General features: G+C 39.7%; 3 protein-coding genes across 4 annotated transcripts in view; all 3 read right to left on the reverse strand.

Annotated features, from left to right (window-relative positions):
- Window positions 1-2,740: 2,740 nt before the first annotated feature.
- Window positions 2,741-6,568, reverse strand: LOC140276915 (cytochrome c oxidase subunit 5B, mitochondrial-like). Its single transcript, XM_072371774.1, has 4 exons — window positions 6,398-6,568; window positions 5,315-5,385; window positions 3,892-3,991; window positions 2,741-3,172 (listed from the first exon to the last, which is right to left on the reverse strand). Exons 1-4 carry the CDS (start codon window positions 6,492-6,494, stop codon window positions 3,060-3,062), a joined length of 381 nt encoding a protein of 126 aa, XP_072227875.1. The 5' UTR covers window positions 6,495-6,568; the 3' UTR covers window positions 2,741-3,059.
- Window positions 6,569-8,574: 2,006 nt separating this feature from the next.
- cox5ba (cytochrome c oxidase subunit 5Ba) lies at window positions 8,575-10,887 on the reverse strand. The gene is made up of 4 exons (XM_072371775.1): window positions 10,767-10,887; window positions 10,019-10,089; window positions 9,670-9,769; window positions 8,575-9,083 (listed from the first exon to the last, which is right to left on the reverse strand). The coding sequence occupies exons 1-4, from the start codon at window positions 10,861-10,863 to the stop codon at window positions 8,971-8,973; spliced, it is 381 nt and encodes a 126-aa protein (XP_072227876.1). The 5' UTR covers window positions 10,864-10,887; the 3' UTR covers window positions 8,575-8,970.
- Window positions 10,888-12,803: 1,916 nt separating this feature from the next.
- The window catches only part of LOC140276912 (drebrin-like protein B), a 104,741-nt gene continuing 101,046 nt past the window's right edge, over window positions 12,804-16,498 (reverse strand). For both annotated transcript variants that reach the window (XM_072371771.1, XM_072371770.1), the window contains exons 11-16: window positions 15,872-15,977; window positions 15,563-15,793; window positions 14,990-15,067; window positions 14,642-14,736; window positions 13,613-13,682; window positions 12,804-13,081 (exon numbers count right to left, since the gene is read on the reverse strand). In XM_072371771.1, the coding sequence (XP_072227872.1) occupies window positions 12,945-13,081; window positions 13,613-13,682; window positions 14,642-14,736; window positions 14,990-15,067; window positions 15,563-15,793; window positions 15,872-15,977 (717 nt within the window). In that variant the 3' untranslated portion in view covers window positions 12,804-12,944. The remainder of the gene's footprint in view (window positions 13,082-13,612; window positions 13,683-14,641; window positions 14,737-14,989; window positions 15,068-15,562; window positions 15,794-15,871; window positions 15,978-16,498) is intronic.

Here is a 16,498-nt window from a genome sequence, read left to right on the forward strand (position 1 = left end):
ATTTTATCTATTCTGACTATATTTAAAACAAAGTTCTTATAGATTTTCCCCAGAACAGAAACAAAAACATACACCTCTGTATAGAAACCTACTGTATATGATTGTACCAGAGATAGTCTGTACATCTCACGAACCATGTATGTGTGAGGAATTGCAGAGAACAGGACCCAAATGCAGACGCTGGTAGAGACAGGTAGGTGAACAACAAACTTTATTTTTACTCGCAAACTGAACTCGCAGACAACAGGAGGAACACAGGAACACCAGCCATGGGGAACAGGCTACAACACAGGACAAAACACAGGCACAGAACAAGACAAAGATCATGACAGGACATTTGTAGGGATTAGGGTTCAAAGGCAGAAAACACCTGAGATCAGTTGATTAACTGAGTCAAGTCTTGTGTACTGTTGCTTGGTTGGGACGAAAACCTGCAGCCACATGGCCCTTTGTGGAATAGTTTGGACATGCCTGCTTTCTCTGGACAAGCTGAACTGGCACAAAACAAATGGGAATGCAGAATACATACACTGCCTTAATCATACCCTTGATCTTGTGCCGACTTATGGCATTGAGAGTAAACAGTTAACAGTGTTCCCTCAAAACTGTCTTGTCTGATCATTTTTTGATAACTTTTAAATTTACATTACTTGACTATAAAGCTTCTGAGAAGAATTTTACATATAGAAGGTTACTATCAGAGAATGCTGTAACCAGATTTAAAAAGGTAATTCCATCATTAGTTTCATCTTTCTTCGGATGACCACCCTTCCTGACTCTGGTTCTGCCAGAGGTTTCTTTCTGTTAAAAGGGAGTCGTTCCTTTCCACAGCAATCTGTTGGTTTCCTTAGCTAGAATATTGTTTTTGAATTGGCTCTATACGAATGAAGTGGATTATTTTGAAATTAATTGACTTGATTAATTCATGCAAAGTGCCTTGAGATGACATTTGATGTAATTTGGAGCTATATAAATAAAACTGAATAGAATTGAATATACACATTTAAGGAGGTAGGGAACTGGGGGAAACAATCAGGGCAGGGAAGACAATTAGACCAGCAGGGGAACGCAAGAGGAAGGGGCAAGTCACCTGAAGCAAGAGGAGAGATCATTTTAAAAAATAAAAAAGACAAGACAACAAACAAACAAAAAATAAACATGACTGGATTCCCTGGACATGACAGTAATAAATGAAAAAAGATTCATACCTGTGATACTGATAATTAAAATGTGTGCATTATACTGAGGAATGGTCTTTTATATGGTTGTCCGTCATTGGTTTTGCAGCCTTGATCTGCAGAAGGGACAGTTGAATGGTCCACTGTTGGTGTATTTAGTCACCGTTGGTGTGTCACCATCCAGCAGTGTACTGACGTGTCTCTACATATCAGAGGGGGAATGAATACGCATAAAAGTAATAATTAGAAATACAAAAGACCAAAAATATTAAATAATTTTTCACCTCAATAACAAACATTGATTCATGTCATATCATGGATGCTGAAGAGCGTGGATGAAGAACAACTGACCATCTGCTAACATAACAAAGGCTGTCAAAATTTGATTTACACTCATTTTTACCCAATAGGTCACATGACCTGGAAGCTGTTGAGCTAAAATGCTCATATTTATTTAAAAAATAGTGTAGGAGCACAGTACTACACTTGTTTTATGAGACACACATTAGTGGGCTGCATTTGGGATGTAGCCTACTCGTGTTCTCATTAATGTTTCTTATTCAATCACTGCGTGATTATATAAAGGTAGAAAAATAAATAAAATACAGAGGAGGAGAACAGAATATGAAACAGCCTTTACTTAATTAAAAACTAAAGGAAAAAAATTAAATATGAGTGTTATTCCTGACCAGTGCGTCAAAAATCATGCTGTCTAGGAAAACGAAACAAACAACCCCAATCTCTTTAATGTGGCTCAATTGAGCCCCGCCCCGATCTGCAGCCAGGGCTTACTCGCTGTGCGGTGCGCATCGGACGGAGTCCAACGCCTACCTCGACGTGCGTAGAGGTGCGGGGGCCCGCTCAGTGCTGCTTGCAGCCCTAATTATTATTATTAGGGCCCGAGCAGTGAACTGCGGAGGCACCGACTGGACGCGCGACAGAGAGTGCCATCACAGCAGAGCATGCGCTGAAGCCGAATCCTACCAATCGGAAGATTATAGTTATGGATGGCTCAGGTGACCCTGAAACATCCCATAGCTATGCTGCTATCGGCCTCGACTGCTGGGGGACCTCCCATGATGCACCTCTTCTTTCTCTGCTCTCTTTACTCTCCATATACAAATGACATTATTGTTGTCATTAACTTGTGCTTCTCTTTCTCAGCAGGTATCCCTGGCCTGGTGTTATGGTGCTTGTTGTCCTCTTTCCTGTCCTCTTAACCCCCAGCTGGTCAAGGAAGATGGCCGCCCTTCCTGGTTCTAGTTCTGATGAAGGTGTCTTCCTGTTAAAATGGAGTTTTTTTTCTCTCCACAGTCTTCTCATGCATGCCCAGGACTGGGGATCAGATCAAAGAGAAGTTTCTGTGGAATTTGTTGGTTTCCTTAGCTCCTTTTTTTTTTTTTTTTTAAATTGGCTCTGTATGAATTGGACTAATTTGGAACTTAATTAATTAGATTATGATTGTAGTACAATAAATTGGACTTCATCTTAGAAATACTTTGAGATTACATTAGTTGTAATTTGGAAAAAAGGTGTGAATTGGAAAGAGACTGACAAACAAACACGAGTTCAGCACTTTATTGGTTCCATAAGAGGAGTTGAGTGGTCCGAGTGTAACATCGTACAGTACACGTGCACATGTAAACTGAAGCCAAACATGTCTGGTCTGTGTGGAAATGTAACATGGAGAGACAGATGAGGTTAGCAGTTAGATCAAGTATGATACAGAACAAAACCAGGAAATACACCGAGCCCAAAGACAGAATTTCTTCCTGGAAGTGACGATAAGACTCTTCTTGTTCTGGAGCTTTAGGAAATATTTAAGAGAATCCAAACTAGTACTGCGTATACATCTCTATGAAATAAGGTCAGGGTTTTAAGTTAATGAGGGAGCTCGTGGGCCACCAGTTTGTAGTGGGCACCACAGGACGGGCAGCGCTGGGGCTCGCCCTCTTGAAGCCAGAACCAAACCACGGCGGTGTTGTCTTCCTCACCTGCAGAGGAAACAAGAGCAGGTGAGAGCTGAACATGTGGAGGCAGATGTGAATGAAAGGGTCTGTTTATCATCGTGTTTGTTGCACATGTTTAAATGCCAGGTCCTTAAAGTGCGAGAGGATCTGAAGATCACTGAGCTACAATCCTGCTGATCCTCATCAGCATCAAATTGCCTGCCTATCCTCATTCTGATAAATTCAGAGCATCTCCGAGAAGAAAAAAAGAAAGATATTCTAACAGACTAAACCAACAGGTCCCTGCTTTCTCTTTGAGTGTTAAATAATTCAAACCCGTAGAAAATAGAATCGGTGTTGGTTGATGTTGGACTGCTGACAACCATCGAACTGTTTTTCTTGGCCTTCATGCAGTTTGTTTTAAGATGATTCAATAACTCTGCAGATGATCTGTTCTTGGTTAACATCCAAGATTAATTGAGCAGCTCTAAGTCCGATAAAAGGAAGAATTTTACAGTTCAGTGATTTTAATAAATAAAAACCTTTAAGAGTCTTCAGGAACAAACTTCAGATCGCTCATTTTGTTATTTACAAAAAGAAGTGATTGGTTGGGCCATGGTGGTCACTGGTCTCTAAACTAAACCCTGCTCCAGTTTGACACTGAGAACCCAGAGCTGGGGCTGATCCTGGTTCACAGTGAGGGAACTAAACATAAAGAAGCCGAAAGTTCCAGAACCAACAGAGTTAAACACGAAGCAACTTACAGACGCATCCCACAATCCTCTTGTTTGTGATGGACGGAACCAGGTGGGGGTCGGTTTTGGAGCCAGCGTAACCTTTGGGCTTCATCATGTTGTAGGGATCCTGCAGGAGGGAGGAGGATGAAGGACAGTCATGTGACTACAGTCATCATTCAGATCTGTGTTTGAAGGCATCTCTGAAGCAAACATCAGACCTCAGTTCAACAACATGTCAGAGACTTAGATCATCTGCTGTTGGATGAGAAGCCAGAAGTTTTAATTAAACACTCATTAACTGAGGCAATCGGCAGAATGAGACTTATTTTTAAGCAGTGTTTCTCAGTCCTGGCCCCCAGGCCCTCTGCTCTGCCCCCTCTGATCCAAATTAGTGGGTGATTATCCTCAGCAGAGCCTGATGAAGAGCTGAGAAAATAAATAATCTGTTCAAGAAGAACCCAACAAGCAGACAGATTCTTCTTTTATCATCAGTTCGAAGGCTGAGGAGCTGAGGAACCGGGCAGAGCTCCAGACTGACTCTGATGCCACAAAGAAACATTTTAATCATTTTTTTTTTTAAACTTACACAAATGACTGGAAAAAGGAATAAAGATGCAGATAAATGTTAGTTGTTGTTTTTTTTTCGTTTTACATCATGAACAAAATCTAAAAATTATTCAAGGACTCAAACATCCCAACCATCAATAGATATCACTTAAAACAGGACTGTTTGTCTGTGCTGAACGTTGAAAGAGCCTAGATGTGGCCGAGATCAGGGTAACATGTTCCGATCACCTGGGAGTGTTTCTGAAATACTCAGGAGTTCTTGTCAGCTCCAAAGTGTGAAGAGATGAGAGCTCATTAACAGCAAAACCCAGCCTTCCTTAAAGATTTTGAAAACTTTTTTTTCTGAAGAATCTTTCTGTATTCTTCCACTCTGCCAGTTGGAGCCTCCATTCTACACATGAACATTCCGTGTAAATGCATTGTAAACTCAGCTTTTTATTATTGTGAGAATGCTTTACAGCATTCACAGTCACAGTTAATGACTCAGTTCACTACTACCACACTAAAAGCGTTGGGTTTCAGTCTGAATCAAACTGAATCATGGTTTGGTTACAGACCATTTACAGGAATAGAAGAGATTCTACTTTGAATATGCTCCCAACACATAAAAGTGACTAGAATGTACTGTTTAAGCAGACCAAGTGAGAACTAACAGCGACAGTCTGAGGTGAAAACAACCCACGAAGCAGCCGGCAGGACTTAAAAAATAAAATAAAAAAATAAAAATCACAACATCCTGGACCTTTGTTTCTCGGAATAAAGAACGCAATCAGTTTTCTTTGATTCATTTAACAAACTTCACTTTTCAATGACTGGTGGAGCCGAGTGTTAATGTGCACAATAATCTCTGATGATGGATCCAGGTTAAAGGAGAAAATCGTACCGTTCCATCCTTCATGGCCTTCATGATGATCTTCTCCAGTCCAGTGGCCTGCTCCTCATCAGTGGGAATCCCTACAAACATGTCAGAGTACAGCAGTTTAATCACCTCTTATTATTATTCATTTTTACCGTAACCTAAAGATAGAGATGTAATGGCTGTGTAGATTCATCAGAAGACACCAGAAACCAATTAAACCGTCCGAAAAGCAAAAGCCAGGACAATTTTTCAGTCTATGGACATCGACTACAGAATTCAATTTATCAAATCTTCAAACCACAAAGCTTTGTAGTAGACCCTACAAAGCGTTGAATCAGAGTGAGCGTGGCTGCTTAAACGCAAGTAAATACCACCCAGATGTGGCCCAGATTGACTTCACTTCACCCACAAAACTGACTCTGTGACAGTTCGGCCCATTAGACTGTCACTTCAGAACTAAACCTAGGTAGCTTTAAATTTGTAAATATTTATTAAAGAGATAAATTACAAATATAAAAAAAATTTAAAAAATCTTTATACTATAGACTTACATTTTCGCCACATATTCTTCAGAATAAGAGCTCAACCGATTAGTTAATAAAGGAGGAACTTTTGACACCAACAGCCTCCGGATACCTCGTTTGGTAACACAAATTAAACATGAATGATAACAGAACTGTAAAGTTTCCTCCTTTAAGTACAATATCACCGTAACAATAACACACAAATCAAAGTTATTTGTTGAAACTGTCGATTTTTTCGGGTTAATCATTAAAAACGATGTTTGACCTCTTGCTATCGTTGCTAAGCTAATGCTAAAAAGCAAAGTTAGCTCTTCGCTTTAAATCAACTGTTTTGGGTTTTATGTTATTTTACAAGGAGCCGAATTGAAGATGGTTTCAGATTAAAACTATAGAGCAAAACGTTTAACCTTTGAGGCTCTAATGGGTTTAGCAGAAACACAAATTAAAAGTTTTTAAACTTGATTTGGCCTGAGCCACAAAATGGGTCACAGAGACCGGAAGAGCTCGTCGGTCAGCGGGATCAACCTGTTCTTAGCTCATATTTCAGCGTGTTTAAGGCGTTATGTGTTGATTCCATCCTCACCTCCAGCCGCCATGCTGCGGGTCAGAGCAGGAACCCGGGAAGCCTGACAGCTCGCCGCGGCTCTGAAACCTGTACGAAGCAGTAACCTTGCAGCCATTTCTCCTTCTGTGGCGTCTGTCAACTACGGGCGAATAATGATGACGTATGCCGTTCTTCTGCAGGGATTAGACACTTGCCTACCAGTTTTCTTGCATTAGCGCCCTCTTCTGTTTCAAAGTTCTCCAACATTCTCTATTGAGGACAGGTCAGGAATGCAGGCAGGCCATTTCAGTACCAGTACCCTCTTCTTCCTTAGCCATGCCATTGTAATGTGTGCAGAATGTGGTTTTACATTGTCTTGTTGAAAAATGCTTTTCTGCATTAATGCTTCCATCACAGAAGTGGAAATGAGCTTTGCCAAGGGCACTGATACAACCTGATACCATCACAGAGCCTGGCTGCAGGGACTGGTTGCTGACAACAGTCTGGATGCTCCTTTTGCTCTTTGGTCCGGAGCACATGGTGTCCATTTCTTCCAACAAAGATCTGGAATACTGATTGGTCTGACCATAATACACGTTTCCACTGTGTGATGGTAACCATGGTTTAGACATTGGGGGGGTCCAAGAAAAACAAAATTGTTAAGTGCATTATCTACAATTCTTTATTTATATATGAAAAATTGGACATTTAGAACATAGTTTAGAGGACTACATTGACCATGTAAATTCACATCTAAAGGAATAGTGTAATTTCTCCGAGACAGTGACTGCCCCCCCACTTTGTTTTGGTTAGTTGCTTACTGTTTACTGACCTTAAACAAACCTACCAATTACAATTATGCTCTTCCAGTAGTACTGTAGCAAATAGGACAGCTTCCAATGGAAAACGACCAAATACCCAAAGCATGTTTATGTAAATATTTTAATAAGGACAACTAATGATGTAACAAATTACAGACTTTTCCTTTAACAAAAAATGTGCTGAGGACTTTTAAGTCCAGGTTCATTTCTATTGTGTCAATGTCTCAAAATGTGCATTAACAATGAAAACTCTAATAGTCTAATGTTATTTTTGTTTTAATTTTTTTTATTTTGAAAGGGGGCGGAAGTTTATTTTGTTGATTCTGTGTTGGATTTCCCGTTCTGGTACAATCTGCTCTGTTGAGCTTGGCGCGGTGGAGCAGCGGCTCCGTCAAAAGTAGAAGTCCAACGTAAAGATAACGAGAGCCGCTGCTGAGACGGCGGCGCGCCCGTTGGGTCACTCTCATTGTTGGGTCACGATCAACAACGGCGACCGCGGCGCAGCCGTTACGTCCCGGTAACACACGGAAATAAATTGAAAATAAATAAGACATAACAAGAGACCGATCCCTTGACAGGGTTCATAAAAGGAGAACATGCATTTTACATATTTTCTTCTGTATATTGGGGGGGACAGGTTGGTATTTTCTCAATATTGGGGGGGACACGACCTCCCCAAAGAATGCGTGGTTACGTCATAGCCTCCGAGCCCAGAGAAGTGGATGCTTAACATAAGGTTAACATGGTTAACATAAGACTTCTTTTCTGCACAGTAAAGTTTGTGAATGGAACTCTGTATTGTTGTGCTTGACAAAGGTTTCCCACAGTAATCCCTTGTCCATGTGGTTCTATCAGCTATTGATGAATGACGGTTCTTGATGCAGCGCTGTCTGAGGGATCAGAGATCACGGGTGTACAGCTTAGGCTTGTTGTCCTTTACACACTTTCCTTCAATGCTTAATGATATTCTGCACTGTAGAAGGAGAAATATGCAAATCACTTCCAATCTTTCTTTGAGGAACATTGTTTTAAAAACATTTGTGGACAAACTGAAGATCCTCTGAACATCTTTGCTCCTCAGAGACTCTTTGTACCACTTTATTACTGTCACCTGTTTTAAAGAACTTCTTTATCTTATCTCCTTACTGGCTCTAAATTGCCTCCGTCCCATTTTATCAAGTGATTTTTTTTTATCTGTTGCAGTCCTAAAATGCAGCCGTGGACGAATATTAACAAATTAATGAGACAAGACTTGGGTTTGACTGTCTGCAGTGAAATACGACTCATACATCTGAATCTACTTATAGGGGGATTTAAACACCATCAATAATGACAGAAACAAAGCTTCTATTATGTTTAACATTTAATTGATTAATTGATTCCAGGAGAAGTACATTAACAGGAGTTGATCACATTTATTGGTTTAATAAAAGGAGTCAAGTATGACAGTGTACAGTACAAGTGTGAATGTAAACTGGTCCAAACATACCTGATCTGTGTGGAAATGTAGCATAAGACTGATGAGGTTAGCAGGTGGCTCAAGTACAGAGACATAACAAGATAAAGAATAACCCACCAGGAAATACACAAAGCCAAAAAGATGCCTGACCTTCCTGTAGACTGAGCAGTGGAAACAATCTGACTGTTCTTGTTCTGGAGGTGGAAGCCACACGGTGCAGACGTGCACCTGGGACGTCCACATATACATATATATATATATATATATATATACACACACACATGTAAGCACACACATTTATTTACACTGATAAGATGTTTTTATGTTACAGGTTAGTGAGGGAGCTCGTGGGCCACCAGTTTGTAGTGGGCTCCGCAGGACGGGCAGCGCTGGGGCTCGCCCTCCTGAAGCCAGAACCAGACCACGGCGGTGTTGTCTTCCTCACCTGGAGAAGAAACAGGAACAAGAAATGTGAGCTTTTAAATAATATGAGTCATGGATGAAAATCAAAACCAGAAGAGAAGCAGCACATTCATGTTACTGTGTCAAAAAACTGACATCAAAGTCTGAGATTAGAGGCTGCAGCTTGGACACAACAGCGCCACTGTGTGTTGAAAATAACAAAAACACTATAAGATTAGCTGTAGTTTTCACCTAACAGCCCTGAAGAATAAACATTTTTTAAAAAGTGTCTTTTATTAAAAAAGAATTTCCTGAACAGTACAAATGATTAAATATTAACGATAAAAACAAAAAAAAATCCCAAAATATGTTAAAGAAATAAAACTAATAAGACAATAAGACAAATATTAATACTTCAGGAAAGGTTACGAAAATACGAAAAAATATAAAATGAAAAATGTGAATGAAATGGTATCTAAATGATAAATAATATCCATGAAATTAGAAAATATTAAGTCTCAAAATGATGAAAAATCTCTTTAAATATGTTTTTCTGCTTTTTAATGTTGCAGCACTTTGGTCAACAGGTGGTTGTCAGAAGCACCGTGAACCCAAGGAGTTAAACTTACAGACGCATCCCACAATCCTCTTGTTTGTGATGGAGGGAACCAGGTGGGGGTCGGTTTTGGAGCCAGCATAACCTTTGGGCTTCATCATGTTGTAGGGATCCTGCAGGACGGAGGAGGAGGATGAAAGCGGACTGATGTTATGTGGTCAAGGTTTAAGGGGTACAGGTCTGATGCAAACAGTAAACTGGAGCCAAATCGTCTCTTAAAAGTAGAATTTCCTCTACAATAAAATGTATCACATGAAAATCAATTATCACTCTGCTTCTGCTATTTATGTTCTTTATCACCAGATACATTTTATTAAAAAGTTTCTTTTTTGGGTATTAACTGTATGTATGGGTCAGAGTACCGTCCCATCCTTCATGGCCTTCATGATGATCTTCTCCAGTCCAGTGGCCTGCTCCTCATCAGTGGGGATCCCTAAAAACACAGAGTTTGACTTTTACTCGTGAACTGTGTCAGCAAACAGGACCTGGAAACTTGATAATGCAGCTGTGATGGCATTAATTTAACAGACAGGGAAGTGTAACATGAATACGATCATCCATTGCCAGCCAGTGGGATCACAACACAACAGACATTGTTTTAAAGGATATTTAACGAGTTAAAATCAAGAAATCTGCAAATATTTGACTTAAAAAGATACTGAAATTATTAAAGTACCAAACAAAAAGTTATTATTTAGTGTACATTCCCTAAATCATGAACTAAGTAACTAATGCTCATGCTAACATCATACTAATTTTACACAATTCAGCTTCGAGTACCAAATTACACAAAACTCCAAAATGTTTTACAGTTAAACTGCTGACATTTATCAAATACTGCCATTTATCATAAAAAAACAGATCTGTAAAACATCATCTTTGATTTCTCATACTTTTTATTCACATAAATATCCGCATTCATGGACTGCCGTCTGAACTGAAAGGGACGAAGTTAAAAACATCACGTATTTTAACTATAATAGAGTTCTGGTTTTCCATTAGTGTGCCGAAATGAAGATTGATTAGGCTTATTTCCCATATCAAAATAATTAATGTTTTAACGGTATAAAATAGAAAAGACACTGTCGGAACCGTCGGTCCCGTCCTCACCTCCAGCCGCCATGCTGCGGCTCAGAGCAGGAAACCGGACAGCCCGGCAGCTCGTCGCGGCTCTAAACGCGGAGCGGAGAAGTAACCTTGCGGCCATTTCTCCTTCTTGGTGTTAGTTGGTAACTGGTCGCAGGAAGATGACGCAAAGGCTCGTTGACCTCAAAGAGGTGAAAATAAAGGCAAATAGAAACTGATTCTCGAAATGAATGTGATGTACAGTTAACATATCAGCTAAGACTGACCCTTCTTATTATAAAGAGAATTAGTGTAACTTAATCCTACACAGCTGAAGTCTATACAGTTACTTATAATGCATTTCTATGAAATGCATACAAAGTTTACTTTTTACTCATCCTGTCCTTAAATCCAACAATATTTATATTGACTCCTTTGCTATTTTCTCCTATAACGTTATCAGCAGTGCAGCCCTGATTCAGCCCTCATTTCTTTAAGACTTTCCTGTAATCTCTTCAAGTAATCCCGATCAATAGTTCTTCAGGCTTTCTGAAGGTCTTTCAAAGTTTTTCTTCAGACATTTTCTGCTTTTTCACTTATTTTCAGTCCAATCCTTGTATCTGACCATTTTCAGAGGAATGTGTTTTTTTCTTTGTTCAGCCACTTTAACTCTGACCAATGAATCATTCAAGCAGAAAAAAGGCTCCTAACTCAAGGGATGAACCAGTATTGTGTCTACACATAACAGACAATTTAGCAAAGAAGTAATTTTAAATTGCATCTTTAGGCACTTTGTTACTAGCAGCCTGTCACAGAGACACACAATTTGTTCCCATGTCTTTAGTTGCATCTATGAAAAACACCACAGATAACATAGTTTGACAGACAGAAAATAGTATTTTTGCAACAACAAGGTGATTCCCTGTTAGAAAAATTATATAGTTATACTATGAGAAAAGCTGTAAGAATAAGAGTTTCTGTGATTGAAAATAGTTGAAAACTTGGCATATCTCAGCATGGTGTGCAGTGTGACCTTAAAACATTTGAGGAAACTGGACAAGTGGAGGACTAAAGAAGAAGCGTAAGGCCTAAACAACTATCTACAGCAGATGAACAATATCTGAAAATGATGTCCTTAAAAAAAGAGGAAAAATTCTATGCTGGATTGACCTGACACAGGACCTGAGAGATGCATCTGGACCTTCAGTTGATCCATCTACTGTTGGCCCAAGCCTTATCAGAAATGGTCTCCATGGAAGGGTGGCTGTCAAGAAGACATTCTTAAGGAAGGTAAACAGGGAGAAAAGGCTGAGGTATGCCAAATGACAAGAAGTGGACTGAAAATCAGTGGCAAAAGGTCTTCTGGAGGGATGAATCCTCCCCAGAGCCCGGACCTCAACATTACTGAAGCAGTGTGGGATCATCTTGACAGAGAATGGAACAAAAGGCAGCCAAGATCCAAAGAAGAGCTTTGGGATGTCCTTCAAAAAGCCTGGAAAACTATTCCTGAAGCAGGGTGGTGTTGAGTAAATGAACAATTCAGGAGCAAACAGACGAGCTACAAGCCGCATGATCTACATGCATGAAAACAGGACTGCCTCAATTCTTGCATTCATGGAAATGTGGCTAAATGAGAACAACAATGACGACATCTTGCCCATAGAAGGCTTCGGTACACCCCTGAGACTCAACCGAGACATTGAGTTAAGTCTCCCTCCACCCTTTCTACCTCCCCAGAGAGTTTCCTCAGCTCTTTTCATCCCAGTATAATTTCACCCTGGAGCAAATCCTACAGCAGCCACTGAACACAAACCACTAGTGGAGGGGTTGACCATTCATGTACCTACAATATTCTATTATCGCCTTTTACATATACTGTCTGCTCTTTCATTCATTTGCACTATATTTATGTTTAACCTTCATCTGTAACTCGTCCGTGTTTCTTATGTGTATGACAGTGATCCTGATAAAAATGGACTTTGGCCTTTGTTACATCCCAAGCAAGAGGGTTATTATATACATGGTATAATGTACCGTAATCTGATTTTCATAAAACAATTCAACATGAAGACTTGAAGAGTCTGAAGAGAACGTATTTTATTGTGGATTTTATCAGTCTGTTACAGAAGTAATGTTAAACACAGATGATAAAAAAACATGACAAACAAGCTGATGTAGGAGAAATATTCATCTCATGGCCTTCCAGTTACATGAAAACAAAAGCTAAATAAGCTCCACATAATTGGCAGGGAACATGCCATAGTGTCCGTCAGGTCCAACACCTCTCCACCAACCCTCATCCAACATCTCTATCTGAGTGATAATGTCGTCAGGGTCAAAGGTGATCTCAGTTTCATCCGCTGTGGAGGACAGGTGATACCCATAAGTAAGAAAAAAGTAAGTCATAAGTAAGTCTATTTACACCTTTAAAACAAACGCTACCAAGTGTTTTACACAAGCAAGAAAACAAGATGAAATCAGTTTGACTGCATGCAGTCATGTTATCTTCCTCACACTTACTGATGATCATTAATCAGTGCATTGATCAGCAGCTCCTGGCTGCTATTTACCCTCTTAATTCCTGTTGAAGCAGTAAGGGTTCACTTAGGTGTTCACACACTGCTTCTGTGTTTTGACTCAGTTTTAGTTCAATAAATAATGACACAGTGTAATATGTCATATGTTCATCTGAGGTTGAACTTAACTCATTTTAAGACCTGGTGAGGACCAAATTTATTATATATGTATGTGCATGTATTGTATATATGAAGAATGGGACACAGCCAAGTACAGGCCCTTGAGAAACTGCTTAATAAAAACAGAAACATCAGACAGGTTTTTGTACCAATCCGTTCAAATAGATTCAACATGATTGATGAGTGTGTACGCACCAGCCTGGTAGTCATAGAGAGCTTTGGCACAGGTGCCCTGTCCGCTGCTCGTCACATCATCATATTCAGCCTGATATTCAAAACACAACATTTTAATAAACCTAAACATTTCAGGCACTATTAAGTTCCACGTGTGAGGAAATACTTTAGATTAACATAATCATATTGGCATCCAGGATCGAAAAACAAGACCAGGAGAAGAAGAAGAATTAAAGTGAAGAAGGAAGATGAATGTCAAAGGCTGTGTTATAATTGGCTTTGATGTTAGACATTATAAATTCATATTCTGTATTTTCCTAAATAACCTATGTTCCTAGCTGGTACTTTTCCACTTTGCTCATAGTGCACAACAGATGACCTTAAATGGTCCAAGACCTTAGAAGGACATAAACAACTGAGTCAGACAAAATATCTCTATTAGGGCAGATAGGTCTGGTACATTAGATCCACGCCTAAAACAGCACTCACACACACACACATTGTTTATCACATCCAAAGAACACAACAAGGACAGCAGCTGGCCTGAGCATGTCACCCAAAACTGGCCAATTATACTCTGACAAGTGTGAAAACAACTTCTGTGAGATAAAGCTGAATATAAATATGACATGGTTCCGGATAACGGGGCTCGGCCTGACGGATTTCCTGCGGGAGCTCTGGCACTCAGAGTCCAGCGCTGCAATATACTTTACTTGTGACCACTAATAAATACTTTTTTAATAAATGATTTCTCCAGCTTGTTCTTGAGCTTCCAATGAAAAAATCGGGCTAACAGTGTAAAATTTTGTTGGTTTACATACGGTCAGATAGACAATGAAGAAAGAGGAAGAAAGAGGAAGAAATGTTCTGGAGACAGAAGTGTAAATAATTCCTCTGACTGATTTCATAAGATTAAAATAGTTAACTTTGATTCTAATAAATCTGTTATAAATCATTATAGGATGTTGTTTAAACAAAATTGAACAAATTTTCATTTTGATCTCTTTGACAGAGAGATATGTTTTGAGGTCCCAGATATAGTGGACTCACCTCTGATGTGGGCTGGTAAACATTTTCATGCAGATCCTCCCTGATCAAGTCTGGTTCTGGTGCCATGCACAAATCACCCTGAGCTGGACTTTCCTCTGTGGAAAAATAACATGACAGCTTCACCATGTGGAAAAGTGAAGTTGTGACTTAAGTTCTCAGGTTAATGTAGAGGACTTAATAGTACAACGTTCAACTCTAAGATGTGATGAAGTACTAGTAAACAGTAACATCATATAGTGCAAATACTCAGGTAAAGCCCTTCTCTTAAAGTATTTTATTACATAAAAATACTGTTTCAGGAACAGTTTTGGATTGTAAAAACATCTTTTGTTACTGCTGTCATCGAACCTGGAGTCGCTTCTTCTGCATCGTCATCAAACTCGTCTGACCACTCCTCTTCCTCTGTGTAACCAGCATCTGTGTTCACTTAGAATTGAAGGAGAGGCTTGAAATCTTAATTCTTTACATATACTTTGACCTCACAATCACTTCCAAAAGCAAAAGATGTATTTTAAGTTTGCCTGCTCTCCTTCTCCCCATAACTGAGATAAGTAGAGGCAGTAATATTAACTGAAATATCACAGGATGTTACCCAGCCTTTTCTCTGAGTTTGTAATATGAAAGTCCACATTCATTTTTTAAATCTGATTATTTTTACCTCTCTGAGCTGCAGACAAATTCCTCATAAATCAAAAATTAAGTCTGCATCACAAATGTTTTTCTCTGAATTATCATTAACTTAAAAGGTTTATAATTGCTGCTCTTGTCTGATAAAGTGTCTTTGTTATTCTGTTATTCTCTATAATTAATTGATTGTAAAACATAATTCCTCCAGGTTTTATTACAAACTGTACCTGAGCATTCAGAATGAATGGCAGCTCATTCTACTGCTCCCTACCAGGTGTTGGAAGTGTGTCTGACCTGCAGAAACATGAGGTGAGCCTGTGGCCTCTGGCGGTGTTGTTGAGAAAGCTGCAGGAGGTGTCATGGGAAGCACAGGTGAGACAGGTGAGACAGGTGTTACTGGTGTTACTGGCGTGCCGCGGCTCGGGGAGGCGGGCCTGACCACAACAGAAGATGCTGGACTCTGAGACTGCACCAGGGCTTCTCTCTCAAATGACTTCTTAGAAAAAAATGGACTCTGCAGCTTCCCTAAGAAAAAAAAGATGAATCATTTGCATCATCACATGTTGTGTATGTCTGCTTTGTTATGTTTTTTTATTTCTTTACCAGGTCTGGATGCAGCAGGTATGTCGCTGACTGCAAAGCTCTGCTCCTTCTGCTTGAATATGTCTCTGGGATTAAAGGATCTTTGAGAAATCAGAGACTTGGCCTCCTGTGAATGTAATTGAGGTTTTAAAGAGATATAACCGCAAGTTAGAATTAAATTACCATACACCACAGGGATAGGTTTTAAAAAAGAGAGCTCAAAACTGAAATTCTGTCAGGAACTGGTGACACATTTTGTTCTGAAGTCTGTTTTGTCTCGTCATTTCCTGCTTTATTTTGAAATATTAACTTCTCTCTCGTTTCAGGTATCTTGCTCTTCCTCTTGTGTCAAATGTCTGATTGTCTTCCCTGATCCCAAAGTGTTTCCACCTGTTCCCCATGGTCCCTCGTGTCTTCAAATAGTCTGCGTTTCCTTCTGTCCTGCGCCAGTGTATTGCAACTCTTATGGGCTTCACCCTCGCGCCTTGAAACCCATTGATATAGCCAAGCCTTGAATCCCAGTAGTTCCCTGTAGTTGAGTCACCCTCCTGCAGTCTTTCTTTGTTTGTAACCTTTTCCATAGTTGTACGACCAGTTTGAGTAATTTCCATAGCCTGATTTTGGTTCCTCCATTTTTTTTGGAGAGAT

This window comes from Leuresthes tenuis, unplaced genomic scaffold (assembly GCF_036924035.1).
Source record: "Leuresthes tenuis unplaced genomic scaffold, fLeuTen1.0.hap1 SCAF_19, whole genome shotgun sequence".
NCBI lineage: Eukaryota > Metazoa > Chordata > Actinopteri > Atheriniformes > Atherinopsidae > Leuresthes > Leuresthes tenuis.

Excerpts from the sequence above, each read along its gene's own strand:
- LOC140276915 (XM_072371774.1), bottom strand. The coding sequence starts at position 6,494 with ATGGCTGCAAGGTTACTGCTTCGTACAGGTTTCAGAGCCGCGGCGAGC. Across the intron at positions 5,386-6,397 it reads CCGCAGCATGGCGGCTGGAG|GGATTCCCACTGATGAGGAG; the intron begins GTGAGGATGGAA and ends ACATGTTTGTAG. Across the intron at positions 3,992-5,314 it reads AGGCCATGAAGGATGGAACG|GATCCCTACAACATGATGAA; the intron begins GTACGATTTTCT and ends TCCCTCCTGCAG.
- cox5ba (XM_072371775.1), bottom strand. The coding sequence starts at position 10,863 with ATGGCCGCAAGGTTACTTCTCCGCTCCGCGTTTAGAGCCGCGACGAGC. Across the intron at positions 10,090-10,766 it reads CCGCAGCATGGCGGCTGGAG|GGATCCCCACTGATGAGGAG; the intron begins GTGAGGACGGGA and ends CTGTGTTTTTAG. Across the intron at positions 9,084-9,669 it reads GAGGATTGTGGGATGCGTCT|GTGAGGAAGACAACACCGCC; the intron begins GTAAGTTTAACT and ends TTTCTTCTCCAG.